At 45.4% G+C, this 25854-nt stretch overlaps 1 protein-coding gene across 2 annotated transcripts in view; it reads left to right on the top strand.

Moving 5' to 3' along the window:
- The first annotated feature begins 13322 nt into the window (after nucleotides 1–13322).
- Nucleotides 13323–25854, top strand: part of KDELR3 (KDEL endoplasmic reticulum protein retention receptor 3) — an 83185-nt gene continuing 70653 nt past the window's right edge. The window contains exons 1-5 of one of the 2 annotated variants that reach the window (XM_056846303.1): nucleotides 13323–13572; nucleotides 21556–21656; nucleotides 22178–22336; nucleotides 22505–22757; nucleotides 24042–24094. In XM_056846303.1, coding sequence (XP_056702281.1) covers nucleotides 13482–13572; nucleotides 21556–21656; nucleotides 22178–22336; nucleotides 22505–22757; nucleotides 24042–24082 — 645 coding nt within the window. In that variant the 5' untranslated portion in view covers nucleotides 13323–13481 and the 3' untranslated portion in view covers nucleotides 24083–24094. Of the gene's footprint in view, nucleotides 13573–21555; nucleotides 21657–22177; nucleotides 22337–22504; nucleotides 22758–24041; nucleotides 24188–25854 lie in introns of those variants that run through there. The other variant, XM_056846302.1, reaches the window with a different exon arrangement.

Raw genomic sequence — 25854 nt, 5'->3', positions numbered from 1 at the left:
AGTTGACAAAATAATATTGCACGAAATAAATATATAATTCCCTGGATAAAACAGCTAATGACACTTTCTGAGAAGCAGATAATGTTATCTGCTCTCTAGGGCTGTTGAAAAAAAAATCGGTAAAATTCAGATTCGTCAAAATTTGGCCCGTTTTTATTCGGGAAATGCCGAAGTCCGAACTCCCCCTATTCGGATCAATGGAATTTGGCATGAAATTCAGCGTTCCCGAATAAATTCGGCCGAATAAAGCCATTTAAAGCACATTCACGGCTTTCTGCGGCTCCGGGTGGGCATTTTTGGAGGTAGAGGTCCCAAACTTTTAGGGTAACTTGGAGGGACCCTACTTGCAAGAACCCCCAAGTTTGGTGAAGATTGGGTCAGGGGGTCCCGAGTTATGGGGTTTGGAAGGGGTCCCCCCATCCGCACATTGGAATGAATGGGAGCCGGTGATCCTTAATGTGCATCTAGAGAGCGGCAAATCCAAGGTAAAACCTCCCATTGTTTCTGGGGCAGCCAGAGAGAGACTCACCGACCCACACTGTGAAACCAGTGAAACCAACAACAATCACACTCGCAAAGAGGAGATCAAGCCCCCCCACCAGGACAGGTAGGGTAACCCCCCCTTTCGCTCCCCCCCCCACACAGTAGAAGCCAGTCCGTGGCTTCTAAGAGCCGATGTAACACAAGCAAGAAAAGCTTTCATACTACGCCGAAAGTGCATCCTAGAATGCTCAAAGCGTAAGTAAACAGCGTAACTAACATGGGTAACGTATCTTTTAATTTCAACACAGCCAAAGTGCATCTTATAACGCTACTAGCGCCGACCTGCGCAAATTCCGTATCTTCAGTATTGATAGATTTCATGCTGCTGGATTCAAATCTTCCACAGCAACAATCACACTCGCAAAGAGGCAATCAGCTGCCCCCCCCAGGACAGGTAACCCCCCCAAATCCCACTCCACAAAGGCAATCAAGCCCCCTCCAGCAGAACAACCCCCCCCCAACCAGAAGACGCAAATTCCAAACGAAGGAGAAGAACGGGCCAGACAGAGAGAGACTCACTGACATGGGATGTACTAAAACGAATGACAGGCTAGCCCATTAGAAACAATGGGAATGACTGCACAGCTGCACTCAACTCCAGGCGAGGGTGGCAGCGGGCAAAAAAAGGCAGAACGCGCACTCCCGCAGAGGCGAGTGCCCCCCCCGGCAGAACAGGCAACCCCCCCTCAAACCAGTACAGCTCTCGGCTCAACCCCAAACAAACGAACCAAGGAGGAGGAGGCGCAGGTGCAGAGAGGAGGGAGACTCACGCCGCACCGCTGCACTGACTCAACTCCAGACAAGGGTGGCAACGGGCAGAAAAAGGCAGAACGCACACTCCCGCAGAGGTGAGCGGGCACCCCCCGGCAGAACAGGAAAAGCCCCCCCTCAAACCAGTACAGCTCGGCTCAACCCCAAACAAACAAACCAAGGAGAAGGAGGCGCAGGTGCCGAGCGGAGGGAGACTCACGCCGCACCACCGCACTGACTCAACTCCAGGCGAGGGTGGCAACAGGCAGAAAAAGGCAGAACGCACACTCCCACAGAGGCAAGCAGGCACCCCCCCGGCAGAACAGGCAAAAGCCCCTCTTTGGCTTCCTCCCCACTCACAGAAACTGCTTCCCCCCCCATCCGAACTGGAAACCGCCGAATCGGGGAAAATTCAGCTGTTTTTCGTGTCGGATGGAACCGAATTGACAGCCCTACTGCTATCAAGTAGATCGATGTTTGCAAGCCTCCACTTGGGAAATTCCTGGTGATTTGGGAGTGGAAGGTGGGGCTTGGGTAGGGGAGGGACCTCAGCAGGGTATAATGCTACAGAGCCCACCTAGGGAAAATGATCTCTGTAAACTGGAAATCACTTGTAATTCCGGAGGATTTCCAGGTGTTACCTGGACGTTGGCAACCCAGTAGCAACCCCTACAATGGACACTGCAAAGGGAATTAACTTCTTAAAGCTACAGGCTTTCCATAGGTTGGTAGAAAGTTCTGTCATGTCCATGCATGACTCCAGTCTCTGGAATTAAGTATCCACAGATTTGGCCATGTTGAGAATTAGGTATATTGATATAACCACACCCAGTGAGATATAGTGAGGAATCCAGTGTGCTGCAGTGATTAAAGTTTCAGATTAAAATTTAGGGAGGCCTGCGTTCACATCCCCACTTAGGCATCTATCTCCTTGGATGACCTTGGGCCATTCATTTTCAGCCTAACCCACATTAGAGGGTAGTGAATATAAACAGGAACATGATAGATATCAGGCTTCTTGGAGGAAGCATGGGATCAAAATATAACAAAACAGTGCAGGAGAATACATTCCCCTATTCCAGATATCAGTCTATATGACCCTATGACTACACTTGAATTAAATTCCATAATACAATGAATAATCCTGTCTAACCCTACCTTTCTGCATTGCCTGCATGCCACCACAGTGCAAATGAATTGCCTTCTCTACACAGATAAGAAGTCTTGTCAATAGATGCATTCAGATACCACAGGAGTTTTGTTACTTGCCCACAAACTGTGATTACGGTAATCCAGTTTATACAAGGGCTCGCATTTCACTATCACAATAAACTGAAGTCTTCAGTCGATCTCATATGCAAGGGAGGCAGGGAGCAGACAAGCTCAACCATTAAGCATGTTTGTGCCCATTGCAAACAGATGGTTTGGTTGAGACATATGAATAGATACAGTTTCACCTTGTGCCTTGTTGATTTCTTTTTTGAAATTAAAATATTGCCATGGGCTCCAGCATGGGTTTATGCACAGGGATTGTTAAGCAAACAAACACAAGAGCTGGGGGACTGGAGACAGAGAGGAAGGCGAGAGGGAGGACACAGACAACTAATAAGTAGGTTTCCAGTTATATGACTGCGAGCATGGAAGAACATGTCATACCCACTGGGCTTTATTACTGATGCATATTTCCTTTAGAAGAGCAGTACCCTCACAAAGGCATAGGGAAGCATGGCAGCATCTACTGTAGCTACTTTTAGGATTCCTTTCCCAAATTTGTGAGGGAAGGGTCCTTCTCCACTCCCCCACCTCTTCTTAAGGGTTACTGCAATGAAATTCACTTTTAGAAAGGCAAAAACATAGTGAACAATTTTCTTATCTTTAAAATATGATGCCTGTTGTCGAGAGCCAGTGTGGTATAGTGAGGAGCAGTGGACTCTAATCTGGTGAACCAGGTTTGATTCCCCACTCCTCCACACAAGCGGCGGTCTCTAATCTGGTGAACCAGGGTGGTTTCCCCACTCCTCCACATGAAACCTGCTGGGTGACCTTGGGCTAGTCACAGTTCTCTCCGAACTCTCTCAACCTCACCTACCTCACAAGGTGTCTGTTGGGGGGAGAGAAGGAAAGGTTATTGTAAGCCGGGTTGAGACTCTTTTCAGTAGAGAAAATTGGGGTATAAAAACCAACCTCCTCCTCCATTCTGCTTCCATTTTTTAGTCTCAGTTCCTCAGGTCTAAAATCATCCCACCAGTACTGTGAAATTCAAGGCAGTCTGGCAAACCCTTGTCAGAGGATTATTCTGTAGGGTATTTTGTAGGACAAAAGGAGCCAAGCTGAGCAGGAGAATAGGCAGGGGCATATCACTTTGCAGGACTGAATTTTAATTGCAAGATATAATGACCAGCTAGCATGGGTGCAGAAAAGGTGTAAACTGGCACAAAGGAAAAGCCCAGAGAGAGATTACTCAATTTGTTACTTTATTGTCTTGCCTTAGTATGGCCTAATGAAAGGAACTCTTGAGATAATTTAAGGAAGTTACTCCAAGATATGCCCTAACCTATATTTTCTGTTTTCCTGAGCTGGAAAGCCTTCTGTGTCAAAGTTTCTTCCGGACACATCATCTCCCCACCTTGAGTCTTCCCCCGTCCTCCTCTCCAAGCCAATCCAAAAGCTTGCCTCTGACTTCATCTGAATTTCCCCTTCCTCTCTGTCCTCCCAAGTAAATCAAACTTTTGTTACTATTCTTCTCTGGCCCCAATATAGGGTTGCCAGCTCTTGGTTAGGAAATTCCTGGAGCTCTTGAGGGGGGGTGGAGTCTGGGAAGGCAGGGTTTGAGGATGGGAAGGATTACAATGGGGTATAATGCCATAGGCCGTATATGCTTGGTAAGGGGCAGCGCGTTCCATGCTGAAGTGCCCCACATATTTTTTTGATTTCTTCACGCTGAACCGTCATTCCAGACATCATTGCGAAGCCAGCGCATACCTGCTTCGCATTTCTTAAGAGCCTCTTTAACGCAACCTTTTGTATTTGCTCCGCCCTCGCATCGAAGCGTTTACTGAAGGAACCATGAAAAATCACAGCCACGGCTTAGCTATGCAAACGACCATTGCTAATGGCTATGCAGACGAAGGAGAAGGCGAGCGTTGGGGGATGGAATTTCTCCTCTTGCATTGGGACCGTGAATAGTCATTTTAAAGGGCGGATTTAAAAAATCAGCTTTGAGCGAGCATCAAAATTGAACCTAAATAAATGGCCATAGAGTCCACCTTCCAAAGCAGACATTTTCTTCAGGGGAACTGATTGCTGTCACCTGGAGACCAGTTGTAATGCCAGGATATCTCCAGCCACTACTTAGAGATTGGTAACCCTACCCCAGGAGCAAGAACTGCTGCTCAGCCCCCCCCCCCATTCATTCTTGATTTCAGCTGTATACCCTGGGTCATGACTCATTTTGTCAAACCCAGTCCTGCTCCATGTGCTGCCCCCTCTGGATCTCATTTGGATTGTCTGGATTTCTGTTGGGCACCCTTGCCAAGCTATCCCTCCTGGAATTCCTGTTGCTGGATCTGTGTAGGACTTAAGTAAGCTTGGATCATCAAATATCACAATACCCATAAGCTTCTCCTCTGCTGACATCTACACACAGGAGAGGATAAGGAATGCCTTCCTTCACCCGCCTTGCTGTCCTTTTCCTTTCTTTGTCCCTTTTCATTCTCTGAGCTTCATACTGTACAGTGTAGATAAATATTGTGTGGGCACCAGAATGGGATATTTGGAGAACATATTGGATTTAGTATATATAACATACCGTTACTTGGGCTATTTGCTTTTGCATCTATTCCTCTCAAACAAATTTTATCTGATTATTCGGCTAAATCCCTGTTTTTGTCTTCATTCCAGCTTTGCACTGGAGCCCTGCTACTTTGTCATTTATTTATTTTTGCCATCAAGTCACTTCTGACTTATAGCGACCCCGGTGGGGTTTAAAAGACAAGAGACATTCAGACAATGTCTCCGCATTGCGACCCTGGTATTCCTTGGAGGTCTCCCATCCAAATACTTTCCGGGATTGACCCTGCTTAGCTTCTGAGATCTGACGAGATCAGGCTAGCCTGGGCCATCCAGGTCAGGGATACTTTGTCATAGATGACTAAAATAAAGCTGTTGTGATTTCAGTCCAGATCTGGGCACTATCTAGCTGGTTATTCAAACCTAAGTCACTATCTCCTACTGGGACAGGAAATGAGAAATGGCAGAGGAGAGATTTCTCCCCAATACTTGGCTATTTATGTGACTTTGAGTCCTATTGGAGAAGTGCTCACTCACAATAAGACACTAACATGCTGCCCAACAGCACAACACAAAGTTACATGCCTACTGATACTGACAACAGAGACACTTCCGTATAGGGAAATGATAAAAAGCTATCCCCAAGTATGCACAACTCAATGAGGAAAAAATGATGGATGAAAGACTAAAAACGCACATCAGATAAGACACCTTTGTTCATAAGTGATGTAAAAATTCTAGAAAGATTGAAATGAGATTGAAATGAGATCGTAAATCCCCTTTCTGCATGATTTAAAAATCTGATACAAGCATATTATGTTTCGGTCTTCCACACATGCTGTCAAACCGTGGGAGAAATGTGTAAAAAAAAAAAATGCTTTCAGACAATGACCCGTGTGAGATTGTCCAAGTATAACAGATAAAAACAGTGATCATTTCAAAGTAAAAGGCGTACGAGGTGCTCACATGCACTTTGAGTGCCTGAATCCTGCCATGCTGTGGAGTTGTAGAAAGAAGTCACTGGGGGACTGTTCTCCTTCCCACCATTTCTTTCATCGGGACACAGCTGACATGATGAAAATTCGCCCTGAGTGGGTAACATGTTATGAAAATTACTACCCCCAGTTGGGGGCAGGAGAATAAACAACACTCTTAACTTGGAAAATCAGGAGAACAAATAACAATCAAGTATGTCTTCTAATTTTTAAAACATTTCTCTTCCTTGTCACCCTAGTGACATTGCTTGCAGTCACCATGGAAACCCAAGGCATGGGGGGGGAGAGCATTACAGAGAAAGAGAGAGACAGTAGCAGCATCTTGGATTATTTTAGGAGGCAGGGAGACACCTGGAGTGAGGCTTTTCAAGCTTATTTTGCAGCAGAAGGAGGAGGTGTGGGGGAATAAGGAGGTTTATTTTTAATTGTTCCCACTTCATGTGCCAACTTTTTCTTTTTCAGTTATTCCAAATTTGGAAGTCTCTTCCCCCTATTTTTCCAATCCTTGCTTCACCCACATCCTCCCTCAGCCATTTTGATGGTGCATGGATGTCACATTCGGAGCATTTTCATTGCTCATTCCCCTGCCACTCCCCTTTGCAGAAGGCCCCAGCCTGGCAATAGAAAAAGAGGGCACATCTGTGTGGTAGCTTTGAAGGGAAACAGATGTGCACCCGTCCCTTCACCTCATCTCATCCTGCACTTATAAGCCACTGTGTCTAGCAGAGGTTTAGCTGGCGAAGCTTTGCCTGGCAGGGAGACAGCAGTGATAAGGACATTGTCTCTTGCCGCACTGGTGTTTGTTGTTCGGCTGCTTAAAAGCCCTGGTACCACCCCAAAGTTAAGAATTTGAATCATGCATTCACCTTGCGGTGCAAGGTATCTGTTTTATGAAGGCATGGATTTTGCCCCAATTTTCTTAATACAAAAAGAAAAGCTAAATCAAGAACACTGGAAAGAATTGTTGAGAGGCATCATTGCTTTGACTGGGCCCTAGGCATCCCAGGTACTGTAGAGAAGATAGAGCTCCTGTGAGGAAAAGGCCATTTCCAGAGGTGAACTTTTCTTACCTTGGCAGTACAACGGCATGATGACTTTCACCAGCTGAAATTCCTTCATGTAGGCAGCTTAGAAAGGAACTTGCCCCTCTGTTGCTTGCATCTGGCCTAGGGTTGCCAACCTCCAGGTACTAGCTGGAGATCTCCTGCTATTACAACTGATCTCCAGCCGATAGAGATCAGTTCACCTGGAGAAAATGGCCACTTTGACAATTGGACTCTATGGCATTGAAGTCCCTCCCCGAACCCACCCTCGTCAGACTCCACCCCCAAAATATCCAGGTATTTCCCAACCCAGAGCTGGCAACCCTGGTGTGTGTGGGACAGGCAGCCAGTGCAGTTGATATAACATTGGTTTTGTATACCTGATACAGCAAGCCACTGTCAATATTCTGGCTACCCGATTTTGTACCACTTGATTTTTCCATACCTTCTTCAGAGGACAGGCCCTCATGGAGTACATTAGTCTAATCTGGCTCTTACCAAGGCATGAGCAGCTGGCCAGATCAACATTCCCCAGGAACAGCTGCAATCTGCAAACCAGTCCAAGCTGGTAAAAAGTTTCACAACCACTTCCACCAGCTGTCTTTCCAGAGACAAAGAAAAGTCCACGAGCGCTCCAAATGATATGCCTTTCAGGTGCAGTACAACCCTATCCGGGACAAGTGATGTACCTACTGCTGATTCAGCTTGACTCCCTCTCTGCAGAGTTTCCATTTTATCTTATTATCTAGCCCTTTCCTTTTTCCAAACATTTGGTTCAGCGGTTTCACTGCCTCACTAGCATTAGATAGAAAGGAGAGAGAGGGAGTTGGGTAACATCAGCGTGCGTCATCCAGATCGCCAGATTATTTCCCCCGGTGGTTTTGTGTAGATTTAAACAGCATGGGGGACAAGGTAGAAACTTGTGGCACCCTAAGACCAATGACCAAGGGACAGAATAGGGATCCTTGAGCACCACCTTCTTTAACCTACCAAGACAGACAAAAACCAACACAGAAACAGTGGCCCATCCCAGCTAGGCAGAGCAGAAGGATACCAGCTGATGGCATCAAAAGCCACCACGAGATTCAGAATAGACACCTCTGTCAATCAACTAGCACAGACCATCTGTTAGTAGGGTTGCCATCTCTAGGTTGAGAAATTCCTGGAGATTCGGGGGTTGGAGCCTGGGGATTATGGTTGCCAGGTCCCTCTTTGCCACCGGCAGGAGGTTTTTGGGGAGCAGCCTGAGGAGGATGTGATTTAGGGATGGGAGGGATGTCAATGCCATAGAGTCCAATTGCCATAGTGGCCATTTTCCCCAGGTGAACTGATCTCTAACGGCTGGAGGTCAGCTGTAATAGCAGGAGATCTCCGGCTAGTACCTGGAGGTTGGCAACCCTACTGGGGAACGTAAGGTTTGGGGAGGGGAGGGGAGGGACTTCAGCAGGTTATAATTACATATAGACCAACTTCCAAAGCAGCCATTTTTTCCAGGGGAACTGATCTCTGCCGGCAGGAATAGGGGTCACTGGGGGTATGGGGGGAGAGGTAGTTGTGAATTTCCTGCATTGTGCAGGGGGTTGGACTAGATGACCCTGGTGGTCCCTTCCAGCTCTATGATTCTATGATTCTATTCTTCAGTTGTAATTCTGGGAGTTTTCCAGCCACCATATGGATACTGGCAATCCTATCATTCACAACAGCCAGGGAAGTTTCTATGCCATACCCTAGTATCAAGATGGGGGAGGGGGTGTTGGCACTTCAGCCAAAGAGGTTGCCTATCTGTGAAGATGTTGGTGTGCTAGCAGACAATGGGGTGGAAGGATGAACGTTGTACTTGGTCAGGCACATTGAAGCAAGCCAAGCCCAAGCAGCGCTGCCAGAGCCTCAAGGGCTTGTCTGTGACCCAGCCAGGTCCAGGAAACAATGACAGGCATAAGCCACAGACAATCTTTCTCTCATATCACTCGCTTCAGCAGCAGCAGTGCCACTGACACCTCCAGGATTCACTTTATTTCTTAAACAGAAAACCAGTTCTGCGTGCTGGCAAAATGGCCCGGCATGCTGCGGTTCGGCATGCATGCTGGGGGTTGCCTTTCATCAGCCTTAGTGAGAATCCAACTTCAAAATGTTCTAGATAATTGGAGTGACCCAGTGCTTGTATTAAGGTAAAAAATAGAAATAGAGGGAGGTCTTTAGTATCTACAGCAGTAAAGGTCTATCTGGGCAGTACCGCTTCAGAGTCGGTGGGATTCACATGACTGGATGTCCCTTCATATGCTTAAATGCAAAAAAATATCCCTACGTATAGAAAATTGGTGCTGAGGAGGCTAGGTGACAGCCATCCAGCTTTCTTTGCCAACTGAATGTTTTATATGGAGAAGCATTCAATTTTGTATAGGGTAGCCATCTGACAAGTTTCCTGCTGGTCTCACTTGTTTTGTCTGACTTCTGACTGGTTGCTAGATGAGGTTTTTTAACATGCAGTGGAGAGCTTAAGAGAAGGCCTTTAAAAAACAGTGCATTTTAAGGCAAAGGAGTTTGCTATGTTGAGACTTTAGGACCTTTGCAACACTAGCTTGCAGCTGATTTTACCTTTCATTTTCAGGCCCAGCTTTTCTGTGCCTCAAAAGCATTTATCCAAAATACTGCCACTGTCTTAGGCTGCCTTTTCTGATTACCTTTCCTTCCTGGTGTGGGTGTGAGAGAGACAGAGAGCTGTGCATTTTAGATGAATTAGTATTTTCTATTGGCTCTGGCCATTAACCACCCTTGGCCCCACTAGTTCTGTCCCTGGGTGGGGAGTAGGGTTGCCAACTGCCAGGTAGTAGCAGGAGATCTCCTGCTAATTCAACTGATCTCCAGCCGATAGAGATCAGATCACCTGGAGAAAAATGGCCACTTTGGCAATTGAGCGCTATGGCATTGAAGTCCCTCCCCTCCCCAAACCCCGCCCTCCTCAGGCTCCGCCCCAAAAATCTCCCGCCAGTGGCGAAGAGGGACCTGGCAGCCCTAGCGGGGAGTGGGGCCTACCCTCACCCAATGCCAGATTCATGCTTTCCAAGAGTTAGCTATCCTTTTCATGTGTTCCCACTGGTAATCTAAAGTGGCATAGACTAGACATGGAGAGAATTAGCCTTTATTGTGAGGGTAATTGTCATGCCAGGTTTTCTGAAGTAGGGACCAGACAATGCCTTCTTACCTCCAGGTTATTTGAACTAGTAGGATTCTCAAAATGCAAAATGTCTATAGCATGTTGGACAGAGCCAAAATTATGGATCTAGAATCATACCTGTCACTTTTTCTCAGGTATCAAAGGAAGATAATTCACAGTGGGTAGCCTTGTTAGTCTGTCTGCAGTAGTAGAAAAGGGCAAGAGTCCAGTAGCACCTTAAAGACTAACAAAAATATTTTCTGGTTGGGTATGAGCTTTCGTGAGCCACAGCTCACTTCTTCAGATACAGCTAGAATGTGAATCCATCTGTCTTTAAGTAGAGGAGAGTGAATTCAGACAAGCATTAGTATGTAAATGTTAACAGTATGTAAATGTGAATAGCAGGCGTGATGGGATTAGGTGTGGTATGCAGAAGAGTCTGTGATGTCCAGGGGAGAGATGGGTGTGGAGAAATCAGCATTGGTAATGAGCCATGAATGCAAGGTCTTTATTCAGCCCAGGTAAATGCATTGTCTTTAGTTTGAATATCAACTGTAATTCAGCAGTTTCTCTTTCCAATCTCCCTTTGAAATTCCTTTGTAAGAGAACTGCTACTCTTAAATCTGCAACAGAATGTCCTGGAAAGTTGAAATGTTTTCCCACTGGTTTTTGAATATTGTGGTTTCTGATGTCAGACTTATGTCCATTTAATCTTTGTCTAAGAGACTGACCTGTTTGTCCAATGTAGATTGTGGAAGGGCATTGCTGGCATGTGATGGCATAAATCACATTAGAAGATGAGCAGGAGTATGAACCTGAGATAGTATGGCTGACATTGGTGGGTCCAGAGATGATGTTCCTAGAATCTATATGAGGGAAAAGTTGGCACCTTGGTTTGTTGCAGGCCTTGGTGCCAGAGTCCATGTTCCCGTTAAGTAACAGGAAGGCACTCAAGTTTTTAAGCCTGTTGAGAAGAATCTAATTATGATATTGTAAATTGTCTATGATTATCTTTAAAAATTAATGATTTTAAAGCCAACTTAATTTTATGGGGGCTTAGAGTTGGGAACCATTTTAAAGTCCCCCTTCAACTCCCCAATTTATTTGTATGTTTGACTGCCTACGTGTTTCCAGCTCTTTCAAAAGCATTTGTGATTGTGTTACACCCCTTCACACACTCATTTATGCTACTGGAAAGCTGTGGGGGTGGGAGGAGGAACACATGAGCACACTGAAAAATAGGGGGAAGGTATATGACTATCAATAATGGAGAACTTGCCCTGGGAGGTTGCTCAGAAGGGTGCCTTGCCTACCGCAGACACACTCTCTCTTGGTGTTGCCGTGACATTAATGGCCTAACTGATTCTACTGAGCTAGCTAGACCGCTAGGCCAAAATCATGATAATGGCTACCTTGGCTGAAGTCTCCATGGCAGATCAAAGTGTTTTCTGGGCCTGTTCTAGAAAATTCTACAGCTGGTATGCGGTAAAGATCTGAAAATATATCCTTTTCTTACTTTCCAAATGTGGTGAGCGAAATTTTTAAGTTTTTGGAGTAACAAGGAATTAGAGAGAGGGGATAAAATATTTGGAATCCTCCCCATCAACATCTTTCCCCAATCTCTCCCCCCCATGATTTTCTAATTGACACTCCGCTGCCGTCAACATTCTATACTTAGTAGAGGCCCGTGAGCATCACAAGTCCTCAGTGGAGTGATCCTATATACCTTACAGTTTTCTAGTAGGAACACAGTGCAGCAAAGAAGGAAGAAGGAATTTGGTGGAGAAATGAGGGGGGGCAGGCTATTTGTGTATCATTTTTCCCAAGGAAAATGTGGGCAATTCACCACCTGGAAGCCCCATTGCCACTGTGCTGTTTCGGTAGCAGCAGCGACGACAGGGCTTCCGAAAGAAAGTGTTGTTGTGTGGAACAGCTCTGAAAGACCCTTCATAGATGATTTGTAATGGTTCGCTGTTTTGCCCCTCGTCCCTTGCCCATCTGGAAAACGAGTACCCACAGTGCAGTTCTCTGCAACCCTAGTAATGCAGCAGCGCACCCCAGCCTCCTCTCTCCCCACCCCAGTGGAGGCCCGTGTTGTGGGAACCGTGTAGAGAGGGAAGAATACAATGGAAAGCAGCTTGGTAAGATCACCACCTAGGTTCCCAGTAGAGGAGAACAGATGAATGTTGATGTTGGTGTGTGAGCATGCATGCATGAATGAACAGATAGACATATTATAGGAACACGGACTCCATTAGGACACCAGTAAGGGGAGCAAGCTCAACTTCACCGGTGTATTCTTAAAGACCCTGAGTATCCAGTTTTTTCTCAGTATGCACATCCCCCTACGCATGCACACACAAGTGACTGAGCAAGGAACAAACACCCACAAACACCAAGAAATGTTTCCTGATAGAATAAAACTGGAACGACATGAAGAGAAGTCAATTGGGAGTGAAGAAAGCGACCCATGAGCTGATCCCCCAACTAATCACTTCATTTAAAGCAGTTTGCACAGAACTCTGAGGTTGTTGTGAGGGAAAGGAGGGAGTCCTTGGAAGGCTGGAACAATTCTGGTGCTTTCCCCTTTGAACTTGCAAAAGGGATGTCTCCCCACCCCCACACTTTCCCCCTTTAAGAACATTTTAGGCTGTAACTTGAGAAGTAAGGCTGGAGGGATGCAAGCGAAAATTCAGCTCAGCCTCCTTGTCCCCGCCTCTTCCTCCACCCTACCATTATGAGCAGCAGCCATGCCACGTCACCCTGTGCTTGTCCTGGGGCGCTTCAGTAAGCTTAGACTGTGATGTGTCTCCACCACTCTGTCAGGGGAACGAATCAGCCTAGAGGAGGCAGCAAACTTCCTACAGAAGAAAAGCGCAAGAAGAGCAAATGAACTTTCTTTACCCAAGCAGAAGCTAGTTCTAATATACCAAGGCTTTAAATTCAAGTAGAAGATTTTCAGTTAGCAGAAGAAATCTGAATGCAGTTCTACCAGGAGAAGAAAAGGCTAAAAAAAAAGAACAAGTAAATTTAATGAAAAAGCATCATTTAGCTGTTGAGGAAGGGAATCATCCTTGACCAAGATCTGAGTGGGAATCCAGAAAGAACCTATTAAGAGAAGCTCAGAGAACTGTCAAACACACCTTTTCTTCCTCAAGATACTTACGTGGTTTTCCTTCTAACCCTACTGAGTGTTCTTTGGTCACCATGAATATATTTCGGATCCTGGGGGATGTCTCTCACCTCTTAGCTATGATCATGTTGCTGGTGAAGATATGGAGATCAAAGTCTTGTGCTGGTAAGTCTTTGTTCTCCTTTCCCTCCATCTTGCTGACAAGGGGGAAACGATGCAGAAGGAAAGAAGGGAGCAGCCGGGCCGATGAATAAACTTGCTGCCCAAAATACTCGATTTGGGCTTTGCCAAGAGCTTACTAGAACAACAGAGCGTAACTGACTTAAAAAATGAAATTAGGGTGGGAAGTAAGAAAATAGGACTGCATGCATTCTATAACTTATGTAGAGCCCACTCTTGCCAACAGACATTCTGATGAGGGAACAGAGATTTCTCTCAGACACATCCCCATAACATTTTAATGTGTAGCGATGTTTCTACGTCGACTTTCATGAAAACTACATGCATGTCCATGTAATCTGATTTGGTCCCTGCGGTTTTCTAGTAAACTAGGAATCTGCAGTGACCTGAGCATTCCTTCTGTGTCTCTTCACTACCTTAAACATCCCTGAACCTCTGCAAAGTCAGATTTATTTTTAAGGGTATGAAGGGTGGGTTACTTGGATGCCAGTAACAGGGAAGGGAATCCTTGTATCCCAAAAGTGCAGGACAACTACAAGCTCCAAACCTGGACTCTAGGAATCCTTATCACAATCAGCAGAAATGGTGGTTTAGAAGAGCTCTTCACTCCTTCTCAGAACTCTCCTCAGTGAACGGAAATCTGGCCAAAGCCAGGCTGATATAGGCCTTATACATAAAATAAGGGGAAACGCAGGACTGCCATTTAGAAAGAAGGGGTGGGAAGAAGTTGTGCAGTAAGCCCCCATGTTTTGGGCCACGAATGATGTTTCTTCCTTCAGGCCTGTGTGTGTGTGTTAAGTGCCGTCAAGTCGCTTCTGACTCATGGCGACCCTATGAATGAAAGTCCTCCAAAATGTCCTATCTTTGACAGCCTTGCTCAGATCTTGCAAATGGAAGGCTGTGGCATCCTTTATTGAGTCAATCCATCTCTTGTTGGGTCTTCCTCTTTTCCTGCTGCCCTCAACTTGTCCTAGCATGACTGTCTTTTCCAGTGACTCTTGTCGTCTCATGACGTGGCCAAAATACGATAGCCTCAGTTTAGTCATTTTAGCTTCTAGGGTCAGTTCAGGCTTGATTTGATCTATAACCCAATGATTTGTTTTTTTTGGCAGTCCATGGAATCCGTAACTCTCTCCTCCAACACCACATTTCAAAGGCCTACCTATATGTTTAATTTTTAGGCATAAAATGTACCCATAATAAGGGCTCTTCATAGACTGCTTTTGAATAATTGAATCCAGACAATACCCTGGAGCAGCACTTTGAACCTCGCCCCCCACACTAGGGTTGCCAACCTCCAGGGGGTGGTTGGAGATCTCCCACTATTACAATTGACCTCCCGGTGACAGAAATCAGTTCCCCTGGAGAAAATGGCCACTTTGGCCATTGGACTCTATGGCACTGAAGTCCCTCCCCTCTCCAAACCCTGCCCTCCTTAGTCCCCCCCACAAATCCCCAGGTATTTCCTAACCCAGAGCTGACAACCCTACCCCCCCATGCACACACAATTACATTGAAGCCTGAAACTGAGAACTTGGGGGAAGTTTTTAGTGTCCTAGACTGAATGTTAATTCCTTATTTTCATGATTTTATTGTCATCACCTCCACTTTTCTGTAAAAATCATTCCCCTCTTTGGATGGCTCCTTTTAATCACTTCTCTCTGCACGACTAGTTTCCTGCATGCAAGCCCGTCCCACCCTAATTTTTCCCCCTTTGGGGGAGGAATCAAGGCTGTGTTTGGGAGGAGTGGCGTTGTGATGTGGCAGTGAAAGTGGTACAAACATATCTCAGTTCCTGATGGGTGTGTGCGATTATGATAAATGGATACTTTTGTAGTAGTAGGAGGAAAGAGCACGTAGGATCAAGTTTCTGTCCTTCTGTACAGAATTATTTCTGTGCAGGTTGCCTCTCTATATTTCTGCACTGAGTCTGAACAACGAGACACAGGGGCATCGTTGTTAAATTGTAAGACCACACAATACGTGTGAGATTAATCAGAGAGACAGAATTCTTCACCTTTTGTCAAATTTCATAGACCTCTTCAAATAGAAGAGACCAATCAGGGATTAACACAGAATGCATCCAATAAATGGCATAATATTGGGTGGAGAGACATGTTTCGAAGTTCCTCTCTTCCCAGGCAGGTGCAGACCTGATTTGGATTGGGACCACAGCACATAGAGGGGGCTTAGACCTCCTCCCCATGCCAAGTTTTCCAATCTGAAATGGCCAGCTGGGGTCTGCACATTTCCACAACAGACCAAATAGCACCCTCCAAAGCTGTTTCAGATCAGGAAAAGGTGTGGGGAGATCTAAACCCTCCCTCTCAGCATGTCATGGTCCCAGTTTGAGTCAAGCAGACACCTGTGAAACGTGGACCTTTAGAGCATGTCTCTCCACCCAAACCAGGGATGTCCCCAAGGACAACACAATGTGTACTTCGAGAAGTCTGACAAAGAAGGAATTCAAGGCAGATCAGTATTTATTTAACACATTTGTGTTCCACCTTTCTGCTTAATAAGCCTTCAAGGGAGGTCATATAACTAAACATAAAATACCACACTCCATCTAAAAAGCATATCATAACATTCAAAATTAAAATACAAACCAACAGGGAGCAGTAAAGAGCATTAAGTAATCAGATGCTTGGGCAAATAAAACTGTTTAAGCTTGGATCTAAGGGACAATAACTGGAAACATTTCTGGGAAGAATATGGGTGTCACCACCAAAAAAGGCCCTGTCCCTGGAGCAGTGTATTAGGACATGATTTTGAGGAATTGGCAGGCTCATATGTGAGTAGGCAATCCTGGTCCCAACACCTTTAAGACTCTGTGGATCAAAACCAACTGTTACCGCACTAGGTATTCCCAGCGATGTATTAAGAGTTTGAAAATGTTATAAAAAATACTGTTCGCACTTTCTATGTATTCCCAGCGATGTATTAAGCGTTTGAAACGGTTACAAAAAATACTGTTCACACTTTGTTTGGCCCCTTTAGCTTTGAAGACGTCTTCCAACCATTTTTTAGCCGTGGCATCCAAAAACCCTTTTAAAGCGATGTTTTTTTATAACATTTTCAAACTCTTAATACATTGCTGGGAATACCTAGTGCGGTAACAGACTATGGTAAGTACCTGGAAACAAACTGGAAGCCAGAGACAATCTTTTAATGTTGGCCATGTACACTCTGTGTTGCAAGTCCTGATTAACAAGCTGGCTGCCATATTTTAGACCAGTTGAAATTTAGATAGTGGGGCAAGCAAATAGATCAAGAAGACTGAAGACTGAGAAGAGGCCCTGGCTGGGCAGGAAACCTTGGTGAAAGAAGAAAGGGCACAATCCATAGTGGTGAGAGTAAAAAAAAAAGTTGTCCTAGAAAAGGGAAGCAAAGGCGGCAGCAGGTGCAAATCACAAGCCCAGAGCTGAAGGGAAGACACAAGCTGGATCAGTGACAGGAGGCAGAAGCAAAGTGACCCTCTTTGAAGGACTCCAGCTGCCATATGTGTGTGTGGGTGTGTGATCGTGTGTAAAGTGCCGTCAAGTCGCAGCTGACTTATGGTGACCCCTTTTGGGGTTTTCATGGCAAGAGACTAACAGAGGTGGTTTGCCAGTGCCTTCCTCTGTCCCGCAACCCTGGTATTCCTTGGTGGTCTCCCATCCAAATACTAACCAGGGCTGATCTGCTTAGCTTCTGAGATCTGATGAGATCAGGCTGGCCTGGGTCATCCAGGTCAGGGCCCAGCTGCCCTAGAACCACACAAATGTGATCTCCACTTCTTCACAAAAGGCCCTGAGGGCTATACTGAAAGCACTGTTACCTATCAATGTGGACTTTTGTGGTGAACATTATTGTTTCCTTTCCCAAAGAAACACTTTTAGAGTGAACACTTTTAGAGTGATCAGCTTGATTTGTACAGCAGACATAGAGTCACTGGAAAGAAGTGTTAATATGTCTCAAGACATGCCAGCGACTGCCAGTTTACAACTGGCCTCTCTAAAGGAGTAAGTACTATTTCCCATGTTTCTCTCAACTGGAGCGTTTTCACAGAGCAGAGGCTGCTCTGGGCGACGGGCTTTCTCTTGGAGACTCAGGGCTTTGAGGCCCAAGATTACATGTCTACACAATGGGAGGGGGGAGGACAGCCGGGTGCCTTGTCTCAGCTGTGGACATTCCTCGCTCAACTGCATGTGGGGCAAGACCAGCCATGCGCAGTTGCTCACCATTCAGTTTAAACTAGAGGCTGCACAAGTGCAAAGTCCCACAAGGAAATGATTTTGCCTCAGCCAGCATCCCCTTTAAATGAGGCCTCTGAGAGGCGTGTTGCCCTCATAACCTCAACTTTTAGAGCATTGTTGCATGGAGCGTTCTGACTTTTGTCAGGAAAGGGCAGGATAAAAATAAAATAAATAAAAGTAACCATGTGCTGAGAGCATTTTTCCATGGTGGGGGTCGAGGAAAACAATGGGGGTCTCCATGCACGCCTCCGATCAGTCGGGCCTTGGAGGTGGAGTTGGCTGGGAATGCCATTCTTTCCTTCCGTTTGATGCCATGTTATCCTGGCAGAAGGGCGTTTCCTTGCTAGGGTTGCCAACCTCCAGGTAGTAGCTGGAGATCTCCTGCTATTACAACTTATCTCCAGCCAATAAAGATCAGTTCACCTGGAGAAAATGGCCACTTTGGCAATTGGACGCTGTGGCATTCCTCCCCTCCCCAAACCCCTCCGGTTTGCCGGTGGAAAAGAGGGACCTGGCAACCCTATTCCATGCAGACTATGTGCATTGTGACAGGAGATTCAATCCCCTTGATGAGGAGCCCTGGAGTTTTTGGCTAGAGGTGTAACCATCAGTGCCTCTTCCCTTAGAGGTCAGCACTGAGGTTTTGCAGCTGTGTTCAGGCTGCATGTCGTTTGCCCAGTATGTTTGCTGCACGGTGTGATGTCACGGGGTCATTTGGCTTTTGCCTTGAATTGTCTGGTGCCTTCCCCACTTGGCTAATTGTGGGGGCATCATCGATGAGCAATTGTGTGATTAGTGGATGGCAACAGCGTTTACAAAGATGCTGTAGGAGAGCCTGCCGGTGTTGCTATGCAAGCTTTTGTTCCCGCAGCTATTGTTGCTCATCTGACTTTGCTGCTGGTTGAGCATAGGACTGCCACAACATGACACCACTGTTAGCTCTGGTGAGGCAGCTGATGGTATGATCTGGGAGCATAAGATTGCCCTGGCTCCCAATTACAGCTGTTGTAGAAAGGGGTGGGGCTGTGTGAGGTTTACTGCAGTCAGGATGGCCCTTCCAAGGATCCCAATTTTCTCCAACCCCTTTGAGTCTTGGAGCGGGCAAGGACCCTTTGAGTCTTGGAGCGGGCAAGGACCTAACTGTCTGCCATCACTCTGGTTCTAGGGCTTTATCAGGAAAGGGCCCAGAGCACCCTCCCTGCCCCCCAGGCATTTCCTTTTTCAGTCTGGTGTGCCCTGGCATATGACCAAATATAATGCATGAAGGATCTAGATAGAATAAATGAGAAACAGAATATTCAATGTTATAACAATTATAGTTACAGCCTGACCTTGGCAGATCTCAGAAGATAAGCATGGTCAGCCCTGGTCAGTATTTGGATGGCAGACCATCAAGGAAGTCCAGGGTTGCTACGCAGAGGCAGGCAATGGCAAACCACCTCTGAACACCTCTTGCCTTGAAAACCCTACGAGGCGGCCATAAGTCAGCAGCGACTTGATGGCACTGTCCGCTACCACTAAATAGGAGAACCTTTATAAAAATGGGGCATAATTAATATGGGGATACAACAACCACATACAGCAAAACTCACACAGAAAATCAAATCTCCTTAACACCACTGTCTTCCTTGGTTCCTATTCTAGTGCAATACCTGATCCCACTAGGCCAGACTTACCCCAGTGGGGCAAGGGATCAACACCCTCCAGGAGGAGCTTCATTACTCCTCAACTTCAGGGAGCAAACACCCTCCCTTCCTGTATACAGCCTTATATGCTCTGTTATACTCCTGCCTCCTTGACAGCAATTGGTGTCTGCTTTTTCCTCCATTTCGCCCTAGGCCCAATCCTGAGGCTTGGAGGGTGCATGGGAAATGTAAGCCTGCAGGGAAACTGACAGCCAGGCCTGCACATGAGGGAAAGGCTGTCCTGAGATCTACAGGCTGTTCCACTCCCTAGCCTGAGGCCTAGGATCATGTCAACCGTATATTACCTACACCTCGTTGTGGTAAATATAGTACTTAAATGGTAAAGGTCCCCTGTGCAAGCACCGGGTCATTCCTGACCCATTGGGTGACGTCACATCCCGACGTTTCCAAGGCAGACTTTGTTTACGGGGTGGTTTGCCAGTGCCTTCCCCAGTCATCTTCCCTTTACCCCCAGCAAGCTGGGTACTCATTTTACCGACCTTGGAAGGATGGAAGGCTAAGTCACCCTTGAGCCAGCTACCTGAAACTGGGCGGTGGGGGGGCTTATGGCAACCCTGTAGGATATTCAAGGCAAGAGATGAACAGAGGCGATTTGCCATTGCTTGCCTCTGCATTGTGACCTTGTACTTCCTTGATGGTTTCCTATCCAAATACCAACCAGCGCCAACCCTGTTTAGCTTCTGACAAGATCAGGCTAGCCTGGGGTATCCAGGTCAGGGCTTCATATGCATACCAGCAAAAAGATTTGGGACCAATATGGCCCAAAGTCACCCAAGGAGCTTCCTTAGCAGAATGATTCAAACCTGTGCATCCTACATCCTATACCCACTGCAACAACTACACAACACTCTCAGGTGACCTGTGAAATTGTATTTATAGGTGTGTACATTTTTGTCAGAGCTTCAAAGGTTGAGCTACAAGCTAAACAGTATAACAAAATAATGACATTTATTTCTAGGTGTACACAGTGAAATTGTTAAAATCACAGGGCCTGGAATACAGGCTACATATAAAAACCAGTTATAACATTCTTATGCACTGTTGATATAACCGTGTGTGTGTGTAAAGTGCCTTCAAGTCGCAGCCGACTTATGGCAACCCCTTTTGGGGTTTTCATGGGAAGAGACTAACAGAGGTGGTTTGCCAGTGCCTTCCTCTGCACAGCAACCCTGGTATTCCTTGGGGGTCTCCCATCCAAATACTAACCAGGGCTGACCCTGCTTAGCTTCTGAGATCTGACGAGATCAGGCTAGCCTGGGCCAATAACCATGTGTACACCTAGAAATAAATGTAATTAATTTGTTATATTGTTTAGTTTGTAGCTCAGCCTTTGAAGCTCTGCCCACTCATTTGGTTGAGTCCCCCCCCCTTTTTTTGGGTGTTCATTTTTGTGCCATATCCTCTAGAAACAAATTTATTCTCTTCCCTGCTTGTGACAAACGTACGTTCTGGGTGTTTGGGAGTGATGTGGATGGATAGTTATGCTTGCTCAAAAGAGTCTATAGACAGAAGTAATCGGATTATGTATTTGGAATGACCAGACGGTGAGGTTGACAGGGCAGGAGTCTCAGGGTCTGAACAGCCGGGTGAGCATGCAGTCAACTTGTAAAACTCAGAAATGCTCAGAGGTGACTCCACGCGAGACAAGGCCAAGTACATCTCACTCTGGGGCCAAATTCTGCCATGCACCCTCTCTCTTTCCATGCTTGTAAATCAGGGTTCCCGTGCATTCCCAACTAGGGGTTATTTCAGCCTCCTACTCCCCAACCTCCCTTTTTTTGTGCTAGGGACAGTCGGTTTTCTAGAACACTAAGAGCCACTTCACAAAGTAAATTTCACAGCTGAAACTTCTTATACTGTGCGTAAACTGACAAGTGCTTTATATTACTTCTAAGAAAATCAAGTTACAGAAACACTTCTGAAATTGCAACGATCTGCTGAAGCAAAGCCTGCACCCTTCTGGCCCTGTCAAAGATGCTTCTCCCGCTCATCTAATTTTATTAACTTTCTCTTGTGGCCTGCAGGTATCTCAGGAAAGAGCCAGATCCTTTTCGCAGTCGTTTTCACAAGCCGCTACCTTGATCTATTCACAAATTTCATCTCAATCTACAATACTGTTATGAAGGTAAGGGCAAGACCCTGCGTTTCTTTTTCCAACACACCCCTTAGTTAGGTAAACACAAAGCAAAACGGGATCTTTTATGAGGCCCAGGCGACCCTTCCTTTTGCCTCCTGCCTAGCCATTTCCACCATAAAGGTGGAAGAGGTCTTATATTTGGACAGCCCAGCTGAATGCTGTTCCCCTGGGTATGATCAGGAGCAGAGTTGCGCTGTCCAGCAGCCTCGCTGGAATCCAGCAGCCCTAATTAGAGACGTTGCCAAGCCCCTCCTGCAACAACCCAAGGGCGGGGAGGGGGGAGCTACACAGTGGGATGTTGCTGCAAGAAGCAGATACCAAATTAGAGATATTTAGGTAAAACAGGAACTTATGAGGGTTAATCTTCAGTTTGGTCTTTGAACTGCTGAAAAACCACTGAAGACAACAGATTCAAAGGTTATTCCAGACCAGTCTTGAAAGCCTCGTATTTGTTAAAAACACGAATAGAAGACATAACATTTTCTAATATTTTCCTTGTCCTTCCACAGCTTGTTTTTTTAATTTGCGCCTACGTTACTGTGTACCTTATCTATGGGAGGTTCCGTAAAACCTTTGACATTGAGAATGACTCTTTCCGCCTTGAATTCCTTTTGATCCCTGTCACAGGCCTGTCGTTTCTGGAAAACCACAATTCCAAACCTTTAGAGGTAAGGAAGCCATACATATTACAATGGAGATATAGATTACAGCACTGTTTCCTTCGTGTCTAAACGTTTTGGACAAAGGCCCACATATAGCTCAAACATGGGTGGTTTTTCTCTGTACCCCTCCGTGGCCTGATAAACTAATCTGATCTTATTTTCCTTCTTCCTCAGATTCTGTGGACTTTCTCCATTTACCTGGAATCAGTGGCTATCCTTCCTCAGCTTTTCATGATTAGCAAAACAGGCGAGGCAGAGACAATCACTACACACTACCTTTTCTTCTTAGGCCTCTACCGTGCTCTCTATCTTGCCAACTGGATCTGGCGCTACCAAACAGAAAACTACTATGATCAAATTGCTGTAGTTTCTGGAGTTGTACAGACCATCTTCTATTGTGACTTTTTTTACCTCTATGTTACTAAAGGTAAGGATCACAAGAGTGAAAATTGTCGATAAAGGCTCCGTTAAGCTGTCCCAATAAAACAGGTTTGACCATTACTGTTATGGGCATAGCTTGCTGGTTTGCTTGGGTGCTCCCATAACCCAACTCTTGGCTCACAATTGAAAGTACCCTAGGATTGGGAAGCTTTCAATCAAGCTTCAATTTGCTAGGACATCTAGATGCAGGTGCCTGGAGTTTTAGATATCATGACAACTTGAAACATGTTTGAAGGCTTCCCAACCCCAAACTTTCAAAGTGTGCTCTGCCCACAAGTGGAGGAGGGAGGGGAGTGAATAAGACAATAACCTTCGTTTGTTGTGATAGTTGAATGAAATTAATACATCAGGCAGGCAACAGATGGGTAACAACTGTTCATGGTCCATTTCCCCCCTAACACTAGCCTAAGCATTCCATGATACATTTTGGCAATTAGTGCTCTCTCCCAACCTAAGAAACTTGTCAGCATTAGTTTTTACAAAGCACCCCAGTGTATGAAATTGCTATTAACATGAAATTGTTGGTGCAAGACATATGGATTTCTTGAAGGCCAACAAAACTGCCTTATTGGTAACTGAACTTTACTGCCTACCATTGTATCCTTAGTGTTGCTCCATACCAACCCTAAAAGCAAACAAGGATGTAAATACTTGTAACTTTTAACCATATAAAGAAAATGGGGTAATCTCACAGCACTGCTGTATGGTGTATGCAACATTAAAGATTGAGTGCCTACCTTTGTACCCATTTTAAATTGCTTCTCATACTCCAGATATTCCCATGCTTCTCGTATTCTACAGCCCCTCCAATGAAAAAACATAACTTGCAACTACGATCATATCCTTGGGGATCCTAGCATGCATGAGTTGTTTAAATATTTTATCCCACTTTCCTCCCACACAGGACTCAAAGCAGCTTGTATTATTAATATACCAAATTTGTATGGTTTATAATAAAAAATATACAATCTAACAGGCCTTCAGTTACATAAGGGCATCCTGGATTGGTGAATCAGAGGGCCATAAGTGCCAAAAGTCATTTAGCTTTTGCCAAGTCCAGGCTTTAGGTTACCTGTAAAAAATGGAAAGGCAGGCACTCATCCCAGGTTTTATTGAGCTGAAATGTCATCCTCTACACGGAGGTTTCCTTTCTGTGTAGCTTTGTGATGTATAAAGCAGCCTTAAACTGCTAAGGGCACTTCTGCCACCACAGAAGTTTGTCCAATTTGCTATTCCTTTCCTGCTCTGAGCACAGATTTTTGTCTTCTAGTATTGAAAGGAAAGAAGTTGAGCCTCCCAATGCCCGTCTGAAGAGGTGCACAAGTATATTCCTGAAGACACTCCAAGATTGCCAGATTTTTTGTGTGCCACGTGGTTCACCTATCCTTCACAGAACTCACCTGTTCCTCTACACCATGGCTAGCAAATTTCAGACTGTGCCTAAAGACTGAAGTCTGCATGGCTAGAAATTATTCAGTGTTGAGCAATACTTAAGCATTTCCATTGTCTAAAAGAACATTCCTTTGGTAATTAAACTGCTTTTAACAAATAAAAATACTCAACTTTACATTGCTCTGATCTCCATTTACTTTAGTACTGACACAGGCAAATGACTTTGGGGTGAAAGTTCGCCCAGCTAGTCCTAACTAAGTGGGTCTCAGGTCAAATAATTAAATATCTTTGCTTTGGTTGAAGTTATGATTGAAACGGCTGCAGTCTGGCAAACCAGTGCTAGTTGATATGGGAAAACAACGGGTCTGAACAAAAGTGTAAATAAAGCATTAAATCAAAATAACACTTTTTACATGCAGGCCCACACAACCCGTAGCCACAGCCATGTAAAAATGACCCCACTAAAGGCTTGCTAAGGAATGCTGTAAGGAACGCAGAGCGGCTAACTAGGTAAGTTGCGCCCCTTACTTCAAAACTTTTAGCTATTTTAATATTGACACAGCTATAGTAAATGAGCACAATGGCATTAGGGAAGCCAAAATCCCACCCCTCTCCTCCTCCCTTTCTCACAAGCTTATGGTCAAGAGTCTGGTGCTATGGACTGCACCGTTACAGTAGCAAGTCTCTATCCTGCCTGCTGCTTCCGACCCAAAGGCTGGACACAGAAGCCTCGACAGCCGCAGAACTGATTATTCTGAACTGGTCGTCCAACGGGTTTATTCGGTTCTGCCTTGGGCTCAAACAGAAATGTTCAAGTAAAGGTTTATCTTGAAACTGACCTGATGGAAGGAAGGAGACCATGCAGGACAACCTGCACCACTGAAGTGGGTACTTCTCGTGACCCCTATATTTTAACTAGGAACAGATGGGAAAGGTGAACATTTAAATTAAAAACTTTTGAATGAAGACAAGAGCTTGCACTTTTGACAACAGTGTTTTATTCATACCTACAAAAGAAAACAAGATGGTATCAAAAGGACAATTTATAAACTAACCATAACATAGCTTTTAGTATACTGTGCCTGAACACCACAGAGCTACGAATCTCTCCATTCAAGTCTTTGTTAATACAACAGGAATGTGTTCAAATACCAGTCAGGGTGGAAACAAAGTGCTGATCCTACCCAAAATGCCTCTAAACCTTTCCATTAAGCAAAGCCCACACAGTAACTTATCAGTAAAAAAGATATATTGGATTTTTATTTCCACAAATGCTTACTGGGAAAACGGTGGACTTTACTGCTTTGTCAACAGGGCTCTCTAGCTGGTATGTGGAACCAAGAAGCACCACGTGGGACAGAAGCAGTACATGCCATGAAGCATTCAGTGGTTAATACTCTGGCTGAGCATGAGAGACTCTAGGCTGCAGCAGTCTTCAAGCTACAATAAAGCTCTGCAAAACCCAAAACAATGCTGCATATGCAGAGGTACTTAAGAACGACAAAGACCACTTGGCAGTCCTGACTGTCCTGAAACCCTTTTATCTTTAAAGAGAGAGGGAAGGTTATGTGGTCCCGTTCCCCACCCCCCCCATACCCTAAACCTGTAGATTAATTTTTGTGTGAACTAAAAAGACAGCTCCAGGATATATTTCATGGAGGAAATGTAGATTAAGGTTCAGTAAATGAATG

Source organism: Euleptes europaea, chromosome 3, assembly GCF_029931775.1.
Source record: "Euleptes europaea isolate rEulEur1 chromosome 3, rEulEur1.hap1, whole genome shotgun sequence".
Classification (NCBI taxonomy): Eukaryota; Metazoa; Chordata; class Lepidosauria; order Squamata; family Sphaerodactylidae; genus Euleptes; species Euleptes europaea.
This window is presented reverse-complemented; position numbering and strand designations above follow the sequence as displayed.